This window comes from Bipolaris zeicola, assembly GCF_000523435.1.
Source record: "Bipolaris zeicola 26-R-13 unplaced genomic scaffold scaffold_206, whole genome shotgun sequence".
NCBI classification, from domain to species: domain Eukaryota; kingdom Fungi; phylum Ascomycota; class Dothideomycetes; order Pleosporales; family Pleosporaceae; genus Bipolaris; species Bipolaris zeicola.
The window spans coordinates 21,473-44,100 of NW_006912255.1; the positions used below are offsets into that span (position 1 = coordinate 21,473).

At 50.7% G+C, this 22,628-nt stretch overlaps 9 protein-coding genes across 9 annotated transcripts; 5 read left to right on the forward strand and 4 right to left on the reverse strand.

Annotated features, from left to right (window-relative positions):
• Window positions 1–468: 468 nt before the first annotated feature.
• Window positions 469–1,257, forward strand: COCCADRAFT_106302 (uncharacterized protein; the record flags this gene model as incomplete). The annotated part of the gene is made up of 1 exon (XM_007717983.1): window positions 469–1,257. The coding sequence occupies one exon, from the start codon at window positions 469–471 to the stop codon at window positions 1,255–1,257; it is 789 nt and encodes a 262-aa protein (XP_007716173.1).
• A 3,232-nt stretch (window positions 1,258–4,489) lies between these two features.
• COCCADRAFT_106318 (uncharacterized protein) lies at window positions 4,490–6,524 on the forward strand (the record flags this gene model as incomplete). Its single annotated transcript, XM_007717984.1, has 3 exons — window positions 4,490–4,835; window positions 5,171–5,235; window positions 5,322–6,524. 3 exons carry the CDS (start codon window positions 4,490–4,492, stop codon window positions 6,522–6,524), a joined length of 1,614 nt encoding a protein of 537 aa, XP_007716174.1.
• Window positions 6,525–7,163: 639 nt separating this feature from the next.
• On the forward strand, window positions 7,164–7,505 carry COCCADRAFT_29411 (uncharacterized protein; the record flags this gene model as incomplete). Its single annotated transcript, XM_007717985.1, has 1 exon — window positions 7,164–7,505. The coding sequence occupies one exon, from the start codon at window positions 7,164–7,166 to the stop codon at window positions 7,503–7,505; it is 342 nt and encodes a 113-aa protein (XP_007716175.1).
• Window positions 7,506–7,872: 367 nt separating this feature from the next.
• On the reverse strand, window positions 7,873–9,781 carry COCCADRAFT_8278 (uncharacterized protein; the record flags this gene model as incomplete). The annotated part of the gene is made up of 2 exons (XM_007717986.1): window positions 7,873–9,692; window positions 9,739–9,781. The coding sequence occupies 2 exons, from the start codon at window positions 9,779–9,781 to the stop codon at window positions 7,873–7,875; spliced, it is 1,863 nt and encodes a 620-aa protein (XP_007716176.1).
• Window positions 9,782–10,086: 305 nt separating this feature from the next.
• Window positions 10,087–10,599, reverse strand: COCCADRAFT_40111 (uncharacterized protein; the record flags this gene model as incomplete). The annotated part of the gene is made up of 1 exon (XM_007717987.1): window positions 10,087–10,599. The coding sequence occupies one exon, from the start codon at window positions 10,597–10,599 to the stop codon at window positions 10,087–10,089; it is 513 nt and encodes a 170-aa protein (XP_007716177.1).
• Window positions 10,600–11,548: 949 nt separating this feature from the next.
• On the forward strand, window positions 11,549–14,457 carry COCCADRAFT_8280 (uncharacterized protein; the record flags this gene model as incomplete). Its single annotated transcript, XM_007717988.1, has 3 exons — window positions 11,549–12,069; window positions 12,124–12,260; window positions 12,314–14,457. The coding sequence occupies 3 exons, from the start codon at window positions 11,549–11,551 to the stop codon at window positions 14,455–14,457; spliced, it is 2,802 nt and encodes a 933-aa protein (XP_007716178.1).
• Window positions 14,458–17,180: 2,723 nt separating this feature from the next.
• On the forward strand, window positions 17,181–18,005 carry COCCADRAFT_106300 (uncharacterized protein; the record flags this gene model as incomplete). The annotated part of the gene is made up of 1 exon (XM_007717989.1): window positions 17,181–18,005. One exon carries the CDS (start codon window positions 17,181–17,183, stop codon window positions 18,003–18,005), a length of 825 nt encoding a protein of 274 aa, XP_007716179.1.
• A 1,805-nt stretch (window positions 18,006–19,810) lies between these two features.
• COCCADRAFT_8282 (uncharacterized protein) lies at window positions 19,811–20,435 on the reverse strand (the record flags this gene model as incomplete). The annotated part of the gene is made up of 2 exons (XM_007717990.1): window positions 19,811–20,092; window positions 20,172–20,435. 2 exons carry the CDS (start codon window positions 20,433–20,435, stop codon window positions 19,811–19,813), a joined length of 546 nt encoding a protein of 181 aa, XP_007716180.1.
• Window positions 20,436–21,312: 877 nt separating this feature from the next.
• COCCADRAFT_57482 (uncharacterized protein) lies at window positions 21,313–22,620 on the reverse strand (the record flags this gene model as incomplete). The annotated part of the gene is made up of 3 exons (XM_007717991.1): window positions 21,313–22,183; window positions 22,247–22,382; window positions 22,431–22,620. Coding segments are annotated over 3 exons (1,197 nt in total), but the record flags the coding sequence as incomplete, so codon positions are not given.
• Between the last annotated feature and the right edge of the window lie 8 nt (window positions 22,621–22,628).

Consider the following 22,628-nt stretch of genomic DNA (forward strand, 5'->3'; position numbering starts at 1 on the left):
GCAGTGCTCACCTGTCTGCTGTAGAAAAGTATACTTCTGTTGCTGTTCTTTCCATCCTTTCATCAGGGCCTCTTGAATGTTTTGTTCTGGCGCCTTGCGGTAGCCCTCAATAATCGCGCAAATCGCGCCATGACAGGCCGGAGAGCAATGCGACGTCTGCCACGGAAATAGCTGCACGGGTTGCTCAAAATGGACGCCGGCTACGAGGGCCGACTGCACCTCGATTTCATCTCGTAGGCAGTCCCCCAACCCTTCTTCTTTATCGCCTTCATCTTTTCTCTCCGTTTTGTTTTTACGTAGAATCGAAGAAACTAGTCAATCAACAGCTGCGCACGTCACTATCGTCACTGGCCCGCTACACGAAATACCGGCACATAGCCCCACCAACCAGGCCAACCCCTCCACCGCGTGCCTGCAAACTTCACTCCACCAACACTATACACACTCACATACACACACTTTTGCACAATGGGAAAGCCTCCGAATCTATACGCCTTTCAGAGTGCCGCCGAGCTTGCCCCAAGCCTGCGCGCCTACATCCTCGATGCCCAGAATGCCGCCCTCGACCGTCATCATGTCTTCCGTGTCGCAGTCTCCGGCGGCTCGCTGCCCAAGACGCTGGCGCAAGCGCTTTTGAAGGAGACCAATGGCGAAGGCAAGGTCCAATTCGATAAATGGGAAATTTTCTATGCCGACGAGCGCGCCGTGCCCCTCGACCATGAAGACAGCAACCACCGGTTGGTCAAGGAGGAGCTTCTGGATAAGATACCGCAAGAACTAGGCACACCCAAGGTCTACCCAATCGACGTCAAGTATCTCGACGATGTACAAGAGTTGGCCGACCAGTACGAAAAGACGCTTGTCAGCGTTTTTGCTGCCCGCGACAGCGTAAAGCTACCATTGTTCGACCTGCTTCTACTGGGCTGCGGACCCGACGGACACACTTGCAGCTTGTTCCCAGGCTCCGACCTTCTCCGCGAAACCGAAGCCTGGGTTCTCCCCATTTCCGATTCTCCGAAGCCTCCGCCAAAACGCATCACCATCTCGCTCCCCGTTGCGCAACACGGACTGAAGATTGCCTTTGTGGCGACTGGCGGAGGAAAGAAGGACATCATGCGCCAGATATTTGATACCGATGAGGGACAGCAGTTGCCGTGCGGTCTGGTGAACCACAAGGGCGGAGAGCGGGTAAGCTGGTTCGTTGACTACCCTGCTATCGAGGGTGTGTCTTTTCCAGCTCGCCGCGGCAGCTTGTGAGCATGAGGTTTGCAAAGTATGCTTTCTCACTCTGTGCTACGTCGCTTGCAGCGGCAAAGGCGGGACCTCTTTGCAATTGCATGTGCGTGACCCCCGACTCAGAGTTGCATGCGGTTGTGCTTTCGCGACAGGAAATCCATCATGTAGCTGGACGACCGCATCACGAAGTAAGCATTGTGTCAGACAGTCAGCTTAGGTACAATAGATTACGAACCATCTACGGCATTATTCACTTTAGTCTCAAGCCCTCTGCTTCCATCGTCATACCTGAACAGCTATCGATAACAGTCCCAGGCCCCTTTAGGCTTAGCGCTAGATGCCCCGAGCTTTAGCCCCGTCAACATCCCCATGTTTCGTGTGTTTGCAACTTGCTCGACAACGAACACCAGCCCAGCTCATCCACGACGATAACTTTGTCTGCGTCAACATGAGTGCTAAGCCTGTCTCACAAATAGGAAGGATCAGTAATGCACCTCCACGGTCCCGGGTAATTTCCAGTCTCGCCTTATGGCCTGGCAGAACCTAACAGACGCCAGAATGCCGGTACTGTCGCCTCATTGCAGAGTGATGCAGAGGGTACGAAGCCTCGCAGCTTGCTTCCACAGCCAGGGCAGCACAGATATAACACTCGCTCAAGTATCCTTCCGGAACCTTCTGAGCCTGAGGCCGAGGACACGAGACCCAGCTCAAGTGATGCCCAGTCACCGCCAAAGGCTGCAACGTCAGCACAAGAGGACCAGGCTGCAGGCACGGCGCCAGGACAGCTCCGTCCACGGGCAGTGTACCAACATGGTACTCCTTCATTCCAATCGGCTGGTCAAGGTGACAAGACAAGCTCCCGCTCTATACGTCCACCTACTTCAGTGAGCAAGCTTGCTGAGCCTCAAAAGGTTGGACTAGGCCGGTCTCAATCATTACGGAAGCCAATTGCTACATCTCAGATAGGCCAGTCCTCAGTACTGAGCGGCCACGCTCGTACACAGTCTACCAGTACTATATCGACCGGGAGACGGGATCTTGCAAAGGCAACTACCGGCACAGAGCGTCCCAAATCTATTTCCACAGCACCAAGCCGTATTACAAAGGCCAGCAATGCCTCTGTAGATACAGTACCTAGTACTTCCAGAATATCGGCAAGGACCACAGGACTAGGACGCACGGCGAGTGTCAGGACTAGGTCCGATGCACCAGCTGCTGTTGCCGGTAGTGGTGTGACATCCAAGTCTGAAGAATCTTCTGTGATCCAGCCAAAGCGGAAAGAGGCCGCTGCAGATGAAACTAAGAAGACCAGTCGGCCCGCTTTCAGTACCCTTCAACAGCACTTCACACCACGCAAGACCGGCAAAGCCCCGACTGCGTCATTCATCAACCCCGCTCCTCAGCCTGTATCCCATTCACTTCCTCCCGAGATAGCCAGTCTACAGTCCGACCTACTTCAACTCCATCTCTTACATCGGTCATCTGCGGACGTGAGTCAGCGCTGGGAGCAGAGTGCAAAGCGTGTTTTGCACTCCAAGTTTGACGAGGTTGCTAGTTTGCATCAGGTCATGCTAGAAAATGAACGCGCTGGTCAAGAACAGAGGAACCTCCAATCCTTACTTGAATGGAGCAATGGTGGCTCGACGGCAGGTCTAGTCGAGCATGTACAGATTCTCTCAGAACCTCTTCATGAGCTTCCATCGCTGGTCGAGCCAGGCGGTCGTCTCCAGCGTCTCGTAGTAGATTTTGAGCAATGGATTTCGTGGGTGCAAGAGATACGGTCTGCCCGGGGAGGTCATGCTAGTGGAAGCAATGCCCTTGGAACGATCGAAGGTCTCGGAGATTCATGGAAGGCGGAAACTGCAGCGCTGATCCGGAAGTTAACCGTATTCGCTAATGATTTAGAAAGGCTGGCGTTACCAACACCCGGATCGAGCATTGCATCCATGGTCGACGCATGCACGACCATCTTGCGTGGGATCCTAGATGAGCTGCAGATAATGCAGAAGATTGAGACTGAAGTCGTTTCAAGGGAGAAGACTTGGGTGGAAGACCGTCTTCGGACCATTGCGCGAGACGTCAGCATGCATGCATCGGATAGCGGAGGGGAGATGACGGCTTGGAGAGATTGAGACGATGGACGGCCAAAGCTAGATGGAAAACATCCATAGGGCTCTTCCTCATGTGTACCGGAGTATGCGCACATGTACCCGCCGCCCATCAAGCGGCTCCCGCGGCATGTTTGCTCAAGGAAGATTAGTCACTGTTGTTGCGCTGTACTATCGTGGCCAGGTATGGTTATTCATGACACATTCCAACATGGCTGTAGTACACACCAAGCGGCAAGGATTCGGGTACAGCTAGCTGGACATTGTCAATGTATTACCTCTGCCTCTGAGGTTGGAAAATTACCGACACGGTTATCTTTTGAGGAATACGCAGGTGCAGCAAAGACCAGACGGCAGCGATTTTCGGTTAGCTTTCATAAATGGCATGACAAGACTTCGGGAGGCCTTGTTTGTTTAATACTGACTAAGTAGCGCTAACCTCGTACAAGGTGGCACTCATCATTACCAACAATTATCCACCCATCTTACTCAGCACTCATCCCCACGCAACATCATCTCGGAGTTTGCTGTCATTGCCTTTGCTGGAATTTTACCACTCGGCATGTTGTCGCCAAGGCCAGCGGATTCAAAGTGTTGCATCGGCCCCCCTTCCTCGTGACCAGCTCATCCACCTAAGCACTTTTGTTATTTTAGTGGCCTCTTTTGCACAGATTTGGCTTCTCCTGCTCGCGGGTTCTATGAGTACAACCAGGGTATGGTACAGCAGTGGCGTTGACTATTAGCTTACGTACTGGCGGTGCACTTTGGGTACACTGACAGTTCGCGGTAGTGGCCTTCGCTCCAGTTAGTCCGCCACACTGAATGTACTACTGCGTCTTCAATGTGCGTTACGTTCGATTATCTACATGTGTTTCCGTTGTAGTGCTGGTGTCGTTCCGGAATAGGCTCCATACCCAGACTGCTGCTAAGTTTATGCGCAGCGCTCGTCACCTTTTTCCAGGCCTATACGCACGCGTTTCACCTGTTATTAGTAATCTCTCAGCACCTGCAGGGCCTTGAGAAGACCTGTTGTGTTCTTTAGAATTGATCACTACTAATACCTAAAAAGTAAATCGCGAGTCCGAATGGCGCGAGGCGGCGTCAGCATCCGCTCGTAGAAGGTGAATACAAGGCCAGGTATATCCATGGATTCTCGTGCGGGCGACAAACGACCATGGGAGAACGAAGAAAGCGTTGGCGTTCAACCAAAGCGTCGCAGCTCGATCCTAACTGCCTCCCTTGCCCGGCAGGTTTCCCCGCTCCCGCCACAAGCCGGCTTCTTTGCTCGCGACAGCCTTGCTCTAGACTGTCGGATACTGCCACCGCTTCTCGCCTCTTCATACAGTATTTCAGCTAGCCCTGTCATTATCGCCTCACATTGCTCGCCTCCACCGCCGCCACTCGAGTTGAGTAGATCTGAACGTGGCTCTCATTCTCTTTTCGATGTTTTCGAACATCATCCAAGGCAGAGTGCACACAAACACCACACAGGTACCATTGTCTTTCTTTACTAGATGTAAATTATGCTAGCCGAGAAGCTGGGGAATAGGCTATGATGACTATTGGCGTGGTGCTCTCCATCCATTCGAAGAACGGAGTTGCGACTCGCTCATCCGTACTCGTAGCTGAAACGATTACAGAGCTCTCAACAATCCCTTCGCTGATTCCTGAACTGCGTGCTAGCCCGCCACGCGCCAAGCGGGCCGTGGATCCTGATCCTATTCCTCAGCAGGTGTCTGCACCAAGGCCAGTAACTTGTTGTCCACCTGATTGCAGGGGCCAGGTATGCTCAAATTCACGCTCTTTGATGCACAAACTTGCTACAGGCCTGGGCGACTTAGTTCATAAACTCAATGATCTGACGCGTACAGAGCCACAAGTCTCGTCCCAGGTAAGCGTCCCAATACGCATTCACACTTGCTGATAAGTAGCGTCAGCCTCTGTTGAAGACATGGCAATGCTGATGCGCTCCAATAGCCACCCACCTCCAGGCACGCCAACGTTGAAGAGTTACTGCAATGGGCTCTCGATCGTGTGCATGAGGGTAATGTACGACTGCAGGAGCACTTGGAGCAGGAACCGATACATAACACAAGATCACAATCTCCACCAGAGGACTCGCCAAATATGCGGAGAGCTCAGCACCATCTGGAGGAACGCGAGGAACAGTCTCCGCTGAGAAGACCGTACCCAGTTCACCATGATTATGGACATTTCACGCGTTCTAATGCATCTCCAGAGGACTCCAGAAGAAATCCCTATGGCATAGCATCAATAGCTGCCGGGGGCTCGCCACAGCAAACAGCAGCGTCCTCTGGAGCAATGTACATGCTTCCACAATCACCAACACAGGCTACACAGCCCGTACACCCAACCGTATTGCCTTCGCCATCGTCGCTGAACTTCTCAAGTTCTCAAAGCCTGTCATCAATGACTCCGCCCATCACATCCGCCCATGCTTCAGCACATAATACTCTCTTGCAAGACTTGCAACACCAGGTTACCATCAAGACGCTAGAATTCCGAACTCTCCAACGCGAATACGACAACCTTCTTCAGAAGCTCGAACGTCAGAAAACAAAATGTGTCACTCTTGAAAAGAAGTTTGAAGTCAGTGACTGTGAGATCAACAGTTTAACAGACGAAAAGGAAAAATTGCAAAGTCAAGTTGTAGCCTTGGAAGGACAAGCCGAGGAGCTGCAGCAGAGCCGGGATGAAGCTCGACGCCAGCTGATTGCGAACGGAGCCCAATATATGCGCATCATGGAGATGGCAAATCGCCTGCAGTCCCAGGGAGTAGATGACAAGAAGAAATGGGACGTAGAGAGAACGGAGTTGGAGCAGCGGATTCGCGTGCTGGAAGAAGCCATGGTGACTGGTGACCAGCATCACGTCACGCCAACACCCGGCTCAGAACACCATGCAACACCGATCTACCCCCCAGTACCGGGAGAATCGACGCCCCAGAATCATGCTCCTTCGTCTTCGTCGCAAACCGAGACCATTAATGTTCTCCGAACGGAAATCAATCGGCTTCGTTCGCGCACACAAACACTCGAAAGCGCAGTCAAGACTATGCGGCGGGAAAGTGTATCAATTCAGACGGCGGCACGGCAGCTTGTTGATTCAAGTGAGAGAGTGAAGGATGCGGCACGGGATATAGTAGGAGACGGCGAGTGAGAATTCGTTCAACCGCAGTTGATACCCAGGAAATCGAATTGCGGGCAAGAATATTATTGGTATTTGGATGACATATATCTTCATCGAAGATGGGATGAAATTTTCAGCGTCTCATCTATCACGCCTTTGACAAGTTCGGTTGTTATGATGGAGTAGGAGTTTTGTTATATTCTTTCTTACGTTGGAATACTTCGTATGTATAAGTTGTCCGACGTAATTCAGAGCAACACGGGTATTCTTATATATAATGGATTTTTTGTCTATATGCGAATATCACTGTTCACACGAACTCATGCTCGAACATGAGCTGTCAACAGTTCAAGCACCAGGAGTGAAGTATGTACCTCATCAAACCCACCCACCAATGTACCCAGACATTCCCAAGAACAAAAAAAACACTCCCCGCTGAGAGCCTCCCTTAAAAAAACCAAAATATGCAATCCAAGAAGCAAAGAAAAAACCATTCAAATCCCAACCTCCATCCAAACAACCCTCCATCCCCTCAGTCCCCCAATACCCCCACTAGCGCCTTGGCACATTTTTCCGCAAACACCTCCACAACCACCACTCCACCCTCACCCCCTCCCTCTCCGCCACGCCACCCACTCGCACCCCTCCCCATCTCACCGCGCAAAAAAGATGCTCTCCAAAGCCCTCACCCTCCCCCTCCGCCGCGCCCTCCCTCCCCGCGCCCCGCTCTCCACGCGCCTCACGCAACGCACCCACATCCACACGCCGAGCTGCAATTGCCTGCGCCCAAGCCTCCTCGCACGTCCCACACTACAAACCCGCAGCAGTACCGGTGGTGGAATTGGGGATTTGGCCTCGCGGTTCAATGGGTTGGGATTTGGACAAACGCGCGGCATGAAAGTCCGGAGCTCGGTTAAGAAATTGTGTGAAGGGTGTAAGAGCGTGAGGCGCAAGAAAGGAAGATATGTGTATATTATTTGTTCCAAGAATCCTAAGCATAAGCAGAGGTGAGTTTTTTTTTGGGGGGGGGGTCCTTTTTTCTTTCTTTTTACCTTGAGGGGAGAGGGAGGGAAGAGAAGGCTAATGGTTGAGCAGGCAAGGATGAAATGGATGAATGATGAGGAAGAGAGGGTGTACGATATACATGTGCTAGAGGCATTATGGGCGTTTATTTTCTGGAAATATTTGAAAACAAAGGGTATTCGATGGAATATATGGAATTACTCGAGTATTGCATAAGGAGGTGGGTGGATTTGTGAGAAACTGAAATACAAGTTTTAACATCTATCCCTTCTTGAATGAAAACAAAACGTCTACTTGTATCATTACTTCATACCACCAACCTCTTCCCAAATACCCACCACAAAACCCTCCCATCTTACCCCATACTTCCCCCACTCCTCTCACCCCCAATAATCCCCGCCATCCTCAATAACTCCCTATCCATCTCCACATCCCCCGTGCCCAGATTAATCCTCCTCCTCGCCTCAGCCTCTCGTTCTTGCCATGCCCACTCCTTCCGCTGCCGCTCCGCCACCTCGTCCCCACCACACCCCCAAACCTCCAAGCACTCAATCTCAAATCGATCCTGCCAATCCTTTCCCCTTCTAGCCGGGAGTTTCGACGGAAGAAACGAGCCTCCGCCCTCGGCCAAATGCGTAAAAATGGCGAACTCTAGCGCGTCGTCGAGATGCAAGGAGACAGGACCGGGGCGGAAGACGGAGTGAGAAGAGTATGAGGAGGAGGAAGCTGATTGAGCGGGCACTGGGGTCCCGAGACCGATGCCTGCGGGTTGTGTTGGCGATTTGTTAAAGTAGGTGTAATCTGTACTATACGACGACGCGGTAAAGACGTCGTGGGTAGGTGAGAGTTGGAAGAGTTGGGTGGTGGAGTCGCCGAAGCAAGATTTGCCGGTGTGTTTCCACTGGGTAGGGATGTATGCGCCGTAGATGAGGGTCTGGTTTGGTGAGCCGGGTGTGATGCTATCTGCGTGGCGCTTGGGTGGCAGCATGTCTTGGAGTGCGCGTTCGCGGGTACTGGAGGGAGTGGCGGGGAGGAGACGGCCTTTTACAAGGAGGATGGTGGGGGCGCGCCAGTTGAAGACTTGTTTTTCGAAGGAGCCCATGCTGAAGCCGTGGGTGTTGCCGCTGTAGAGGGGGCGGAGGCGTCGGAAGAGGTTGCTGCCTTTGATGAAAAAGGAGAGTTGGCTCAAGGTGGTTAGATTTAGTATCTCGCCTGGTTCGCGGAGGACTGGCTCCAGTTCTGCTTTTGGTGGTGGGATAACGGGGTGATTCTCTTGGGTTGGTGATGTGGAGCCTGGCTTGCGTTTGGAAAGGTCAAAGTCTTTTGCAAAAAGGAAGTGCTCGAATAGTGGATTGAGCCCGTTGAAGAGGTAGGGAAGTGTTGTTGAGATGACAGCGTTGAAGACGCGATATGTGACTCCTGGATGGTCTTCGACGCCAAACGACGATAGTATAACATATGCAGCGTGCCGAAGCTCTTCGACTCTGTCGTCTGATAGATTCGGTGCCAAACTCGAGAGACTCTGCTGTGCATCTATCGGCGCAATGAGCAGCAACAGCTCCACCAGTTTCAAGAAGTTGTCTGACGGTATGATGGAGTGGTGGACATTGGTGTGATCTCCCTGCTTGAATGCATCAATCGCATCCATGGACTCGAGCGCAGCCAACACCAGCTCATCATCCTCGTCCTCTTCTTCTCCCTCATCTCCTTCTGGTGCATCGATCGCAAATCCCAAGTTACTGCCGCTCTGATTCCCCGTATCCTTGGCCATCTCTTTCTCCTTCTCTTCTACGCTCGACCGTATCCCCTTGTCATATATCGCCAAGCTGCGATAAATCTCCCTCAACCAAATCTCCCTCCCTCTCTTCTTGACCACAGCTCCGTATCGCTCTGTCAATATCGTGACAACCTTGAGCAGCGCCTCATGTGTTAGAATGGCGGGGGCCTGACTCGGCAGCGGAAAGGCTCCCAGGTAACTCGCCATCTGAAAGACGACCGAGCCCACACCCAGCGCGTCGGGAAGCTCCAAGAATCGACATAGTGTAGTCTCGCTCCAGTAGTGCACCCCAGACTGCGTGTCAGCTAGCGAGCGGAATACAGAGTTGAAGCAGTAGAGCTCGAGAGGCGTGAAGCTTTTCTGTGCGAATCGCTCAGCGATGGCTTGGGAGAGCTGCTCTGGCTGGCGTTAGATTGGGGAGCGGAGAGTCTGGTGGATGCATACCTAATGTTAGCCGAGGCGCTTCGTGCGACTCTCCTTGACCCATGATGGCGCAGGTAAGGCGGTATTCAACTGCAGTGTGTCTTGCATGATTCGTGAAGCTACTGCCTCAACGTGGGTGTCTGACAAGCAATGACGGCATATGGGTTATCTCCGGTAACGCCGAGGGGGGAGGACTGTTCCTTCTGAGTCTGTAATCGAGGCACTGGTTCGTATGCAAGAGGTATCTTCTTTTAATCCAAGCATCACGTGCAATCTGGTGAGATGCGAACAAGTTATGTACATATCATTCAAGCTTGCGCTGTAAGATTAGAGGCGTGCTCTCATGTATACAAAGTCCAGAACACCACTCTATCCCACTTTGACACCCTTTTGGCCGTCTCGGTTTGCTCTCCAAACACCTTCACCACCTTCAAATCTTTCTAGCTTCCATATTTCTGCTCTATCCTTTGTCTCTTCGAGCGCCTCTTCGCCGGCCCTCCACGCCGCTTGGCGATGTGGGGCGGAGACAGCAATCACGATACTTTCCTCACCAATTGGGCATTCGCCTAGTTTGTGGATGATGGCGATCTTGGTACAAGAGTGCTTGGCAAGTATAGAGGTACCAATCTTGAACAGGGTCGAGATGGCGAGGGGCGCGTATGACGTATAGGATAATGACGAGACAGGCTGGTCGTTGAAGGAGTCGCGCGTTGTGCCTATGAAGAGCACAGTCGCACCTGCAGATGGAGAGCGGACAAAGCGCGTGGCGGCGAGAGAGTCGAGGTCGTGGGGAGTAAGCTCTACATGGATGTTGTCGGTGGTTTTGGTGACAGGCTCCGAGGGTATGTCAGGGGTGTAGGACTGGGATTCTGTGGTTGACATGTCGGCTTCTGCTAGCCTTGGCTATTGCTTGTATTTCTTTTAGACAAAAGTCCCAGGGACTGCTCTATGGGTACATGTACGGCTGGCTAGCGTAGAGATATGACTTTCTGGGTAGACCATGTTAGTGCACCGGGCCCGCCTTGAAGATATGAATATATCTCAACTGAGCAATTGAAGTGGGGAAGTACCTGAATGTTTTGGAGACGCAGTCGAGAACCAAAAGAAATAACTTTGCATGTGCCCTTCCAAGATAAGGGTGCTATCAGCTGGACCCCGCCATAGCTGACCAACCGTGACGCCACATGAGGCGCTTGGCCACTTACCGCTCAGGGACGTGTTGCGCGCGTGAATTCTCCGGATTACCGCAAGCCTGGGTGTGTTTGTGTGTATGCATGCATATACATATAGTATGTACATGTGTATATGTATACACTACACTTGTACCTGAGGCGCGTGTTCGCAGGAGATGGGACGGAAGCAATGTCAGAGATGCCGTCATAGCTCAGCGGGAGGGTTCGCTTAGCGCCGATCGGCGACCTGCATCGTCACATGTGGAGCACTAAGTCTCCGGCGTGGCCCCGTGGATAGCATGCTATGGGCCATGGCATAGCTTATTAGCTCCAACGGTCAGCCTCGCGTCAGATGACTACCGTGGCTAGTGCTTCACTTTGAGAGTCTTGTTTGTCCAAAGGGGCTCGCTGCTTGATTCTGTCTTGACTTGATCGCCCCAGCCAGCCCTTGAACATTGCCGCCCGCTATATTGCTTTCCCCAACGCCACTCGCTACCACCCTGCCTCGACGCGCCGATTTACCCGGGTCCCTACTCGAGGTTACACTTCCGGTCGATGCTTCAGAACACGTTGCCCTCCTATACCACACGCTGACCTTCGCGCCGCATACGTTACATGGCGAGGGATGGTCTGGATTATAGCATAACACGTCACGCAACATGGGCGGGGATTGGGGGTATGGCACCGTATTCAACATCTTCATATGGGGTTATCTTGTAGGAGGACTGACCCTATTGCCTGCTCTTCTTACAATTGCATGGTTCTGGTGTACTACGCCCGTTGAACACGACAGCCTCGATTCGGCTTCCACCCAACATGGACAAGCTTCACAACCCCGCAGAACATCGAACGGGTCCGTGAATAGCAAAGGAGGGGACGACACAGACCCAGGGGCAGCGATAGACGACGAGATACTGGAGAAGCTAAAAGGAAGGACACATGAGCCGGATGTCTGCGCTGGGTACTTTGCTGTGTGTCGGGAGTATGTGCCGGGCGGCGTTAACGGCAAGCCTCCGGATCGAACCACTCCTGCAGGTACCGTCGTGGCGGTCGAGAGTCCCAGCGTCTACCAGTCCATGTACAGGAGCATCTTCGATCGCAACAAAACTACAAGTCCGACAATAGATGCGGCAAATAACAAGAACAAGAAGGCGCGGAATGTCTTCTATGTCGTCTTGCGGTATGTTGGCTGCACAAAACCGCACCTCCAAATTACGGGCTGACTGAATACCAGCCTTGGGCACCTCATGCTCTACGACAACGAAGATCAAATCGAAGTCCGTCATGTCATTTCGCTAGCTCACTACCAGGTGGACATATACGGAGGTGGAGAGCGCATACCTGAGGGCGAGCTCTGGATCAAGAGAAATTGTACGCTTTTGCAAACACTCTCTTATTGCCCCTTACAGTACTTACGAAGCTAGGCATTCGACTGGTCCAACAACTGCATGATGACAGCACTGCAACTCCAAAGCAATTCTTTCTCTTCTCTGATAATTGCTCTGAGAAGGAAGACTTCTATCACGCGATGCTTCATGCTCAGGAAAACCAGAAGGATCCTTCTGACACAGAATCGCCGTCCGTTCCGCTAAAGTTTGAAACGCCCGATCTTGTAAAGCTGGTACAACAGCTGCATGCTTCGGAGGAGAACCTTCACACCCGCTGGATCAATGCCCTCATTGGCAGGGTGTTCCTAGCAATGTACAAGACCTCGCAGATCAAAGAGTTCATTGCAGCGAAAATCAACAAAAAGATATCCCGCGTTCCCAAACCCGCCATCATTAGCAGCGTACAGTTGCGCAAAGTTGACATGGGCACTCTACCGCCTTTCATCACAAATCCAAAGCTCAAGGAGCTGACTGTTGATGGCGATCTTGTTGTCGAAGCTGATGTTAGTTACAAGGGCAACTTTTCCATTGAGGTATCCGCGACCGTACGCATAGATTTGGGCACACGCTTCAAGGCCCGCGAGGTGACACTCATCTTGGCTACGGTATTGAAGAGGCTCGACGGTCACATTCTCATCAGGATCAAGCCACCGCCAAGCAACCGGCTTTGGATGACCTTCGAGACTCCACCCAAGATGGAATTCTCTCTTGAGCCAATCGTCAGTTCACGGCAGATTACCTATGGTGTTGTCTTGAGGGCAATTGAAAGTCGAATACGGGAAGTCGTCAATGAAACTTTGGTGCTTCCCAACTGGGACGATATGCCCTTCACAGACACGATAGCGCAAGTCATCAGAGGAGGCATCTGGGAAGACACTTGTAAAACCAAGGGTGAAGATGCGGACAAGGCCAGCCAGAAAGACGCCACGCTTGACGCTGCCATTTCTGATATGCAAAAACTTGACGAGAAGGGCGACTCTGCCAGTGCACACTTCTCCATTTCTTCCAGTGCTGAATCAGAAGAAGTCGCGACTGGTATTTCTACCTCTGCAGATCACACATCTTCGTCCTCATCGGTAAGACCACGTACAATGCGGTCAACCTCTTCGATGGCGCAGGTGAAGGTCGATTCGGCCAATGCTTCTGCAGAGATAGCGCACGAACACGGGTCGACGCCGACTAGTGCTCGGTCCCTTCCTGTCACAACCCCTTTGCGTTCACCCATGCGGCCAAGCAACCCGCGTCGAGCAACCCAATCTTCAGTCAGCTCCTCGGAAGACGCGTCAGCACCGTCAATATATGCAGAAAGCACAGCGTCTGCGCCAGTCTCAAATGCTGATTACGCTCACACTAGAGCCAAGTCCAGAGACCTGTCTGAGCAAGAAATTGCTGCTGCTGCCGCAGCAGCAGCAGGAGCAAGTAGCATGCAGACTAGGAAACAGACTCTTAACCAGTCTCTCAACTCAGCTACTGCAGCAGCAAGAAGTTGGCTGGCGGCGAAACAGAACAACAAAGCCGCTGCTAACAACAGACCGCCAACGTCCGAAGGCCCAAATCTGTCTGTAGAGGTACTACAAGAACCTAGGTTACAGGTTCCAACTTCGCCCTCTATTTCCAAATCACACACGGAACCTATGGGTAGAGGTCAGCCGCTTCCGCCGCCTGGAACCCCACTCCCCTTACCCAAGAACGACAAGAGACAGACTTGGGCCATTCCAGCAGCAGCAACCTCTACATTTGCAAACCTCACCAAACGAAAACCCGTCACAGCCTCTCCTCCGCTCTCGAGTAAGCAATCAGTAGAGGATCTAGACAGCCCTCGGGGTTCGTTTACACCGACAACACTACTACCTGCAGCTCACTTTCCCGGTCAAGACGCGCGTCCAGTCGCAGAAGATGGCGAGGAAATGTTTCGTGAGATGAGACGTCGGACGAGTTCTGCAGCCAGTGAGCTAGCCACTGTGCCACCGCCTTTGCCAAAGAGAAGAGGAAGACAGCCTAGTGTGAATCAGAATGCACATAATTGGCGGTTGAGCCCGAAGGATGATGTACAGGGCGAGCCACTGTTTGTTGTCGAAGCTCCGGTTGCGGAGGGAAGTGCAGAGCCTAGTCCTGTGAGGGGGGAGCTGGGAGGTGAGAAGATATTTGGGGGCGTGGCTCATAAGGCTGAGAAGGTGTAATGTAGTGGTAACAGCAATGGCGATAGCGATTGTGTTAATGATATATCAAAAATGACGGCGCTATTGGATAACTTGGAATTGTCTTTTTTTTCTTTGTTTAGGTGTGGGTTTCGTGCTAGCTATGAGTTTACCACCAGCATATCACTGGCCATAAGTAATCCAAAATATCCCCAATATCGCTGGTGCCATTTCTCACATGTTCACACCATTGTGTGACTTTCTCAACACCAAACAATCACACATACCCACTCTCTCCACATCATTCCTCTTCGTCCCACTCCCCCCAGAAACCCAAAAGTACCCACACACACACACACACACACACCCATCACCGATAAACCCAGCGTACATTACCACTCACCTACGCACGCCCCCCCTCCCCCATTCCACCGCATAAACCCCCCCTCGGCCGCCCCTAACATCCAAAACGGACAATGCAACTCCCCCACAATCCACACCTTTTATCCTCACCTACCCTTCTCGGTAATTCTCCCTCCCCCCTAGAAAGAAGAAAAGAGTAAAAAAACATGGTCAATGCAGTGATTCGCGATTTCCCGTGTTACTCGCCGCCGCCGCCGCCTGCATCGACGCACAAAGTGGGGATGGGGGATGTAACAAGAAAGCTTGCATAGTGTATGTATGTACATATGCGGGAATGTGGGGCTAGGCTAGCTAGCTGGGGTGAAAGGAGTTTACGCCCTGGACACTGGGGGAGGAGGAGGAGGAAGAGGAGGGGGGCATTTTGGTACGGTATGTGGGTCAGAGTCTACGGTATGAGGTGCATGTATGGTGGGGTTTTTTTCTTCCTTGCTTGTGCCTTGGGAGAGGAAGTGGAATGAGGGTAGTCGGCAGTGAGTTTGGGAGATTATTGTACCATTGTCTGTTTTGGGACTAGTGCGGGTACGCGAGTTTGTGGCGTTTGCTGGGACGTGGCTGGGCCTCTCCCCGGGTGGAGCATGGTGGTGATGGGGTTATGGGTTTTGTTTGTTTGTGGGGTATCACGAAGGGTTGTGTGCATTGTGCGTATGGGATAGAGATGGGGTCATGAGGGTGAATGTCTGCTATACTGCGTGCAAGTGTGACTTGGGTGTGTGGTTCAACGGTGGATGGGTTGCGCCAATGTTGTGGCTTGTACGACATGTGCTTGTTGCGTCCAAGTCCATACTATTGCCTTGTTTAGGCTATAGATTCTGCATTGTTAGCAAGATGCATAGTCCCGGTACTAGCGCCAATGCAATGGTGCGGCTGAATGTACATATCGTATGTACATGGGTCTTGTGACAAGTTCATTTCCTTGGTATGGGTGCGCGTGCAAGAATGCGGCCATGTGCTTACCCGGATTTCGGGTGCATGTGCAGATGAGGAGGATTGTGCATTGCATATTACGCCGGCTCTAGTGGATTTTGGAAGGGAGATTAGGTAAGGATGAAGTAGATAGAGTGTTGATTGTTTGTGGTGCAGTACCAAGGCTCTAAGTAAAGGCTAGGCTGTATTAGTATACAAGTATCGATAGTCCTATAAAAGGTGTGCTCCTGCTTACAATGATCTTTTGTACATTCTATCTTTGACGAGGCACAGCACCCTTAACACTATCTATCTATCGTTCTGCGATCGAATGGAGTCGACAATGATTAAAGTGTAAAACGACTCTATCTTAGTTGAAGAGCACTCTACTATACCCAAGTAGCTCTCAAGTATGACTTTACGTAGCTCGGAACCACTTCTCTCATTTCCAAGGTCATGACGATTGTTGGTTGACTCTGCATGGAGCGTGTTTTGATTTCGTTGTTACTAGATAAATCTCTCTTCATAGCGATTGCGGCTCTCGTCATCGCTTAAATTTTGCTTTGAACTGAACTTGAAATATAATGTAGGACGAACGGACGTGAGGTATCAGATCGACAATGCAAAAGCCTTTGTTTTCAATGTTTTTCTCGAAACACCTGGTAACTCAGATATGAATACATTAAACAATGTCAAGCCAGTCTCATAGCCAACGACGGGCACTTCTTCTAAAACTTGTCGTTTACGCCCCATATTCGGATGGCAAAATGGTGGTATCATATAGTGAATAAGACAGTAAGAGTATCAAAAGGTTTAGATGAGTCGCCTTGAAGACAAGGGTTATGTTTGAATCTTCTTATTTTTTTTAGATCTCGCAAATCGCGCGACATGTGGTTTTAGCTGTAGTTGAAAGGATACAAGTATCATCTTGTGGACTACGTCGTGATAGTACTGTGGCATATCGACATAGGTCTACCCCATATAGCTGGTTGAATTCTCCGCAGATCGCAGCACTAAACTCACTCACATTTCCTTCTTGGAGAACCTCTGCATGACTGATGCGCGGATCGATGACGCAAAGGATGGGGTGTTTGTGACTAAGCGGGAGCACCAAGATGGCCGACTTCGGACATAAAAGTGCAAGTTGCCCTCTTACTCCAACAAGTATTGTGACACTCCGTTGTCGCAACATTTCGACAGACAGGACTTTACCCCAATCAAAAGGCTGCGATTTCGGAATGTTCGGCTCCAAGCGCTGCATGACCTCAAACTATAAAGCCATCAATTCATCTCCTCTTAATTCCGGCACTAACCAAAGTGACTGCCATCATTGACGCATTCATATACCTGCTGCCTAGCACCCTTCATTTCCACATTAGTATAAACTCCACACTGCTCATTGAATTGATATCATCTTTTACAGCTCCGCATAGCCCAAAATGTCCGGACCATACCTTCACGGCCACCATGCCTCTGTCCTCCGCTCTCACAGTTGGCGCACCGTAGAAAACTCCTGTCCTCATCTCCTGCCTTACCTCAACAACCCCTCACTGAAGATACTCGATGTTGGGTGCGGCCCTGGTACCATCAGCGTTGATATCGCTGCTCGAGTTCCACAAGGTTTCGTCTACGCAATCGATCCCTCCGCCGATGTCATTGAAAAAGCCCGAAAGCACGCAGGGGAAAAAGGAATAAAAAATATACGCTTCGAAGTTGGTGACATTTTCGAATGGAACAAGCTCGAGGGTGTAGAAGAGCATGGCTTTGATGTCGTACACGCGCACCAAGTGCTGCAGCATCTTCAAGACCCACTAGGCGCGATGAAGGAAATGAAACAACTAGCCAAGGCCGGCGGCATCCTTGCCATCCGAGACTGTAACTACGGCGCCATGGACTGGTATCCGGATCACCCCATGCTGCACAAGTGGAAGGAGCTCTACATCAAGGTTGCGCTGGGACTCAAGGCTCATCCAAACATTGGCAAGCAACTACATGCAATAGCGATGGAGGCTGGCTTCCCAAGAAGCGATATCGAGGCTAGTGTGGCTGCTTGGACATTTAGCACGCCAGAAGAGAGGGAGTTCTGGTGCGGCCTCTGGGCTGATAGAACGGTGCAAAGCGACTACAAAAAGAGGGCGTTGGATAGTGGGCATGCGACGGAACAAGACCTGGAGGAGATCTCCGCGGCCTTCAGAGAGATGGAGAAGAAAGAAGACGGTTGGCTTGTTGTTATCAACGGACAGATCATCTGTCACGTTAGGTAATGAATCTGCATCATCACAAGCCTACGTCTGCTCTCAACAGGACGCCCGCCTTTACGCAGTGCCATCTGCTCGGTCCTTTTACGTATCCTGACTCCAGCCTAGTTACATGTATCTTCACCGGCTCGTCCCATTTCCCACGCCCCCACTCAACTACCCAATTATAACTGCAAGCGCTCTTACCGCCTGCAATCATCTGACAGATAATACACTAGCTTCCTAATGCTGCCGTGGCTGCCTGGCCCTGCAGACGTTCGCTATATCAACCCCACCTTACCCCTCCATCCTGAGCCATCAGCGCAAACCATCAATCCACAACTTCACAAATACCAGCCCTTCATTTTACCAACCTACCGAACAAACCCGTCGGAAACCAACATGCAGTCCATCACCGTTCTCGTCAACTCCAACCACACCAGCTGCCCCAAGTGCGGCGCTGGTATCAGTGATGGCACCAAGAGCTGTGGATCTTGCGGCAGCGTATGTTCTTAGAAGAGGATAGAACGTTACCTACTATCAGATCACCGCTAATAGTCGCAGACTTGCCCTGCTTAGAGTAACTTCGGATCATTTGCATAGTGAGGCGTAGTGAGCAAGGCTGGGCGGACTTGCCCGGAGGTTGTGCATAAGCGGCGTTTGTACCAGGTTGATTGGAAGACTCATGGATATGACGAGATGCATGGACATATAGGATTAGTGAGTTTTGGAATGCAGATATGCGATTATCGCGCGACTATTGCTTCCTGTGTGGTTCAGTGAAACGAGATGGAAGTACTTCCAGCAACATTCCCACAGGCTGGTGATACATGTTGTGCATCATAGTCACGTCTTCAAGTTCTTTGCTTTGTCACATTCTTGCAAAAGGAGCTTGCCTCTTGATGAACGTTCATTTCTCTTGCGCCTTCTTTACATGCGCACACGGCAGCCCAAGCACTACAACCACTATACACCTCTTTACATCGCATCCCCATATACACTTTCATCCAACGACCAAATGCCCTCTGCACGTCTCTGGTCTTCCCATACAAGACCATCCCAAAAATCATGGCGTCGAGTGTTGTCAAGTGTGTATAAATAGCATGGCATACGTACGTAGGGATTGTGTGACTAACAGCCGACTGTTTTCATTCAAACTCATCAACCTGACAATGCCACGGAAATCATGAGAGAGAAAACATCAGCACAACAGATGCGCTGTGAGACTAGAGACTCATTGCAATTACGGGAATATTGAAAAAAAAAGAGCTGCAGTGCCCTTAAAGGCATTGCTTACAGGAATAGGAGCAGCTGCAAAGTGGGTGCAGTGAAGAAGATCAAGGTGACGAGTGCTGGTGGCGTTGATAATTGAAGAGCCAGCTTCTGCCAGCCGACTTCTGGTCCGAAAAATTGGGAAGCTGGAAGAGACGGAAAGATTCCATGATCATATCCGGGTGTACGCGGTAGGTTGAGGGATTGTTACTCGATTTGTTTGTTGCTAGTATCACCTCAAGAGTTGAACCCAGGTTTGGGTTGACGGATCACCAATCAAGTACTGAAACCTATAATAAACTTGTGCTCATTGCTAATGTCTGATAAAGAGTAAAATACAAGGAAACAACAATTGGAAGGAATCTGGGTATCGCATACTGAGAAAATGCTACCATTACAAAACCAATTTCGAAATTGCCAACTCTACTTCGCAGCAGATATGATATCGTTATACTAGGTCCTGATTGCACATTGGCTGCCACAAATCAAACCTATTTGAGTAAATATCCTATTAGTTATGTAGGTTTTGAGAGCGTGTCTTACTGTTGACTTGTTCTTCTTCAGTAGCCCCTCCTCATCCTCAACCAAACCAGCAACGCACAGACAATCATGACAACAGCGGTCAGGAACATAAAGACGGCATCGGCTTTAGCTTCCTTACAATGGCCCTCGTATACAGCTATTTGCTTCGAGGGGTTTCTACTATATTCGTAGCCATTCCAGCAGAATCCGGGGCTCTGGCAACCGCCATTGAACCACTCGTTTTCAATCATCTTGTTTATGTTGCTGGGATCTTCGGCGCTCATTTCGCAGTCTGTGCCTGCCAGCTTAATAGCATACAGCTTTTGGGAAAGTCAGTACTTTATTCTTGCATATTTGAAGAAAAGAGCGGTGATGTTGATCAAGAGACGCGATACTTACAACACCACCGGCAAGGTTCACCAGCGCAACAACGCCGTCGATGACAAGCCCAACCATGCCACCCAGAAAGTCGAACCATGTTGCAGCCAACCCTATGAATGCAGCTACAAAGGATAGCCCGCCGACAAATCCGCCATAACCCAAGCCGGCAGGAAGATGGCCCCAATGATGGCCGCGGATGAGCGTCACGCTGAGGCCTAGTACGATGATGCCAAAGAGTGCCTGTACACCGCGCAGCGTGACATTGAAGATTGAAGATACCATATTCACTTTGGGATCTGTCTCAATATTCGAATCGGAGGATATAAGGGGGTACTCGGTGAATATGTGTCGTTTGAGTTGTCGTCTGATGCCGGGCGAAACGGAAAAGTTTATTCGCAACCACAGTCTTTGCCAAAGAGATTCGCAAAGACAAAAGCTTAGAGATCATGAAGTGAATACAAAAATGGATTTTGGAAATCAAAGGCACATGTTCACCTCAAGTATCCCCAAATATCCTCGTGATGGGCTATGCTACTTGCGGCCCCCCGTTTAAGGCGCCCACCGCAAGGCTGTAACGTGTGGCAGATATGCAATTTTCTCCCCGTTACTCTGCAACTGGCCAGGCAAACACGGCGCTTGAGTCACACAGTCCCGCCTCATAAATCGCCCATCACACTGTGTTCAGTGGATATAATGTGGGACGGTGATGTGGAGGGCTGGTTGCCTGGCATGAATCACAAAGGGCATACCCACATTTAACCGCTTTGAGCACGTAACCGCTGGAGCAAAAATGAGCCAGAGGAACAAATTTCAACTCTGTGCAATGGTATGATTAGGCCTGCAAGGGTATGCAGTAGAAAAAAACAACGAGGCTGCTTTTTCACCGGTCTGACACTAAATTTAGTCCGAGAGGATCGGCAATGTAACATGATACAGTATTGCATAGAGCGATTCGCTACTTCTCTTTGAATTTTTCTACTATAAAGATTCAATAAAAAAAAATCGTACCTTTGCTGACTAGCACCAGAAGAATGAGAAAGCGATATTCCGACTGCTGTCTCATACATCATTGTTACCAGAGCAGCTCCTACAAACATCTGTCTCAAGGTCGACCGATACCAAATGGCTTGCCTAAGAACCAATGCTGACTTCAGGCCGCCAGTATATTTGCTGCTGCCAGCACAGCCTTCACGGTCCTTCCCAAGTATTCGTTTGCTAGAGTGAAGTTACCCACAGAAACGGCTTCCGTAATTCCAGGAAAAGTAACGGGCCTGTATCCTGTATCTATTCCTGGTGCAAATAGAAGATGTTGATAGAATGGCCTTCCGGGAAGTCCGCCTTGCTTGATGAACTCTCGTCCAAGATCTCGGGCTTTGCGGTTCAGTTCCTTGATTAGACGTACATTGTTTGAGACTACAGCCATCTTACAGGTGGCATTGAATAGCTGTGCTGCTTCTTCGAATACCGCAACAGCATCTTCAAGCTGCTCGACTTTAACTGTAGCCGTTGCATTCGCAGATGAAACAAGCTTGCGGAGATCCACAAGCCACGCCTTCATCTCTACATCATAGTTGGCTGGCTCAAGCGGCACAACATCGTCGTTTACTAAGTGGAACAGCATCAAGGTCAGGAACTGTCCAATCGCCTTGTGCTTTACAAATCCTGGATCAGCAAACTTAGCCATCCAGTGATAGCTATCGAAGTTGGAGTGTGTGTGATAGATTGGATCCAGGGGCGCTCGCGTAGTACCAATATCCATGGAAGAAATCCCACCGCGGTGTACAAATGCTGCGTAGTCGCTTTGTGCACCTAGAAGATCAATTTCGCCAGAATTTTCTTCCCAAATATCGTATATTGTACGGTTCTCGCCATGGGGCCATATGACCTTCTGTGCAGTCGAAGTGATAAGGGAGTGAAGGTCGGGAGAAGCACTGAAGTCGGGGATGGTGCCAGAGACTCCAACGTCGAAGTTTAAGTAGGACACAGTAGATGATTTAAGCCAGGGAGTGTATTCCTCAACCCATTCAGTGCTGAAACAGGTTATTTCTGAAGTTCTGAAAACAGTTTTGTGTGATTCAAGAAATACAACTTACCTTCCCACCAACCCATACTCCTCCGCATCCCAACTACAAAGAACAATCGTCCGTTTGGGCCTCCACCCAGTCTCCAAGAGCTTGCCAATAGCCCTCGCCAACTCAATCAAAATCGCTGAACCAGAATGCGGATCCGCTAATTCCTCATCAGCCAAACTCTCCAGAACCAACCTCAAAAACTCACCAGCACCGCCAACCATCCACGCATCATGATGATTCCCCACAACAATAACCTCATCCCCCTCCGTCCCATTCACAACACCAACCGCATTGTAAATCCACTCAATACCGCCCTTCATCTGATTCCTCATCTCAAGCACCGCACCAGACGGCCCACTAAAATACCCACCACCACCACCCTCCCTAACCCCCCGCCCCTCCA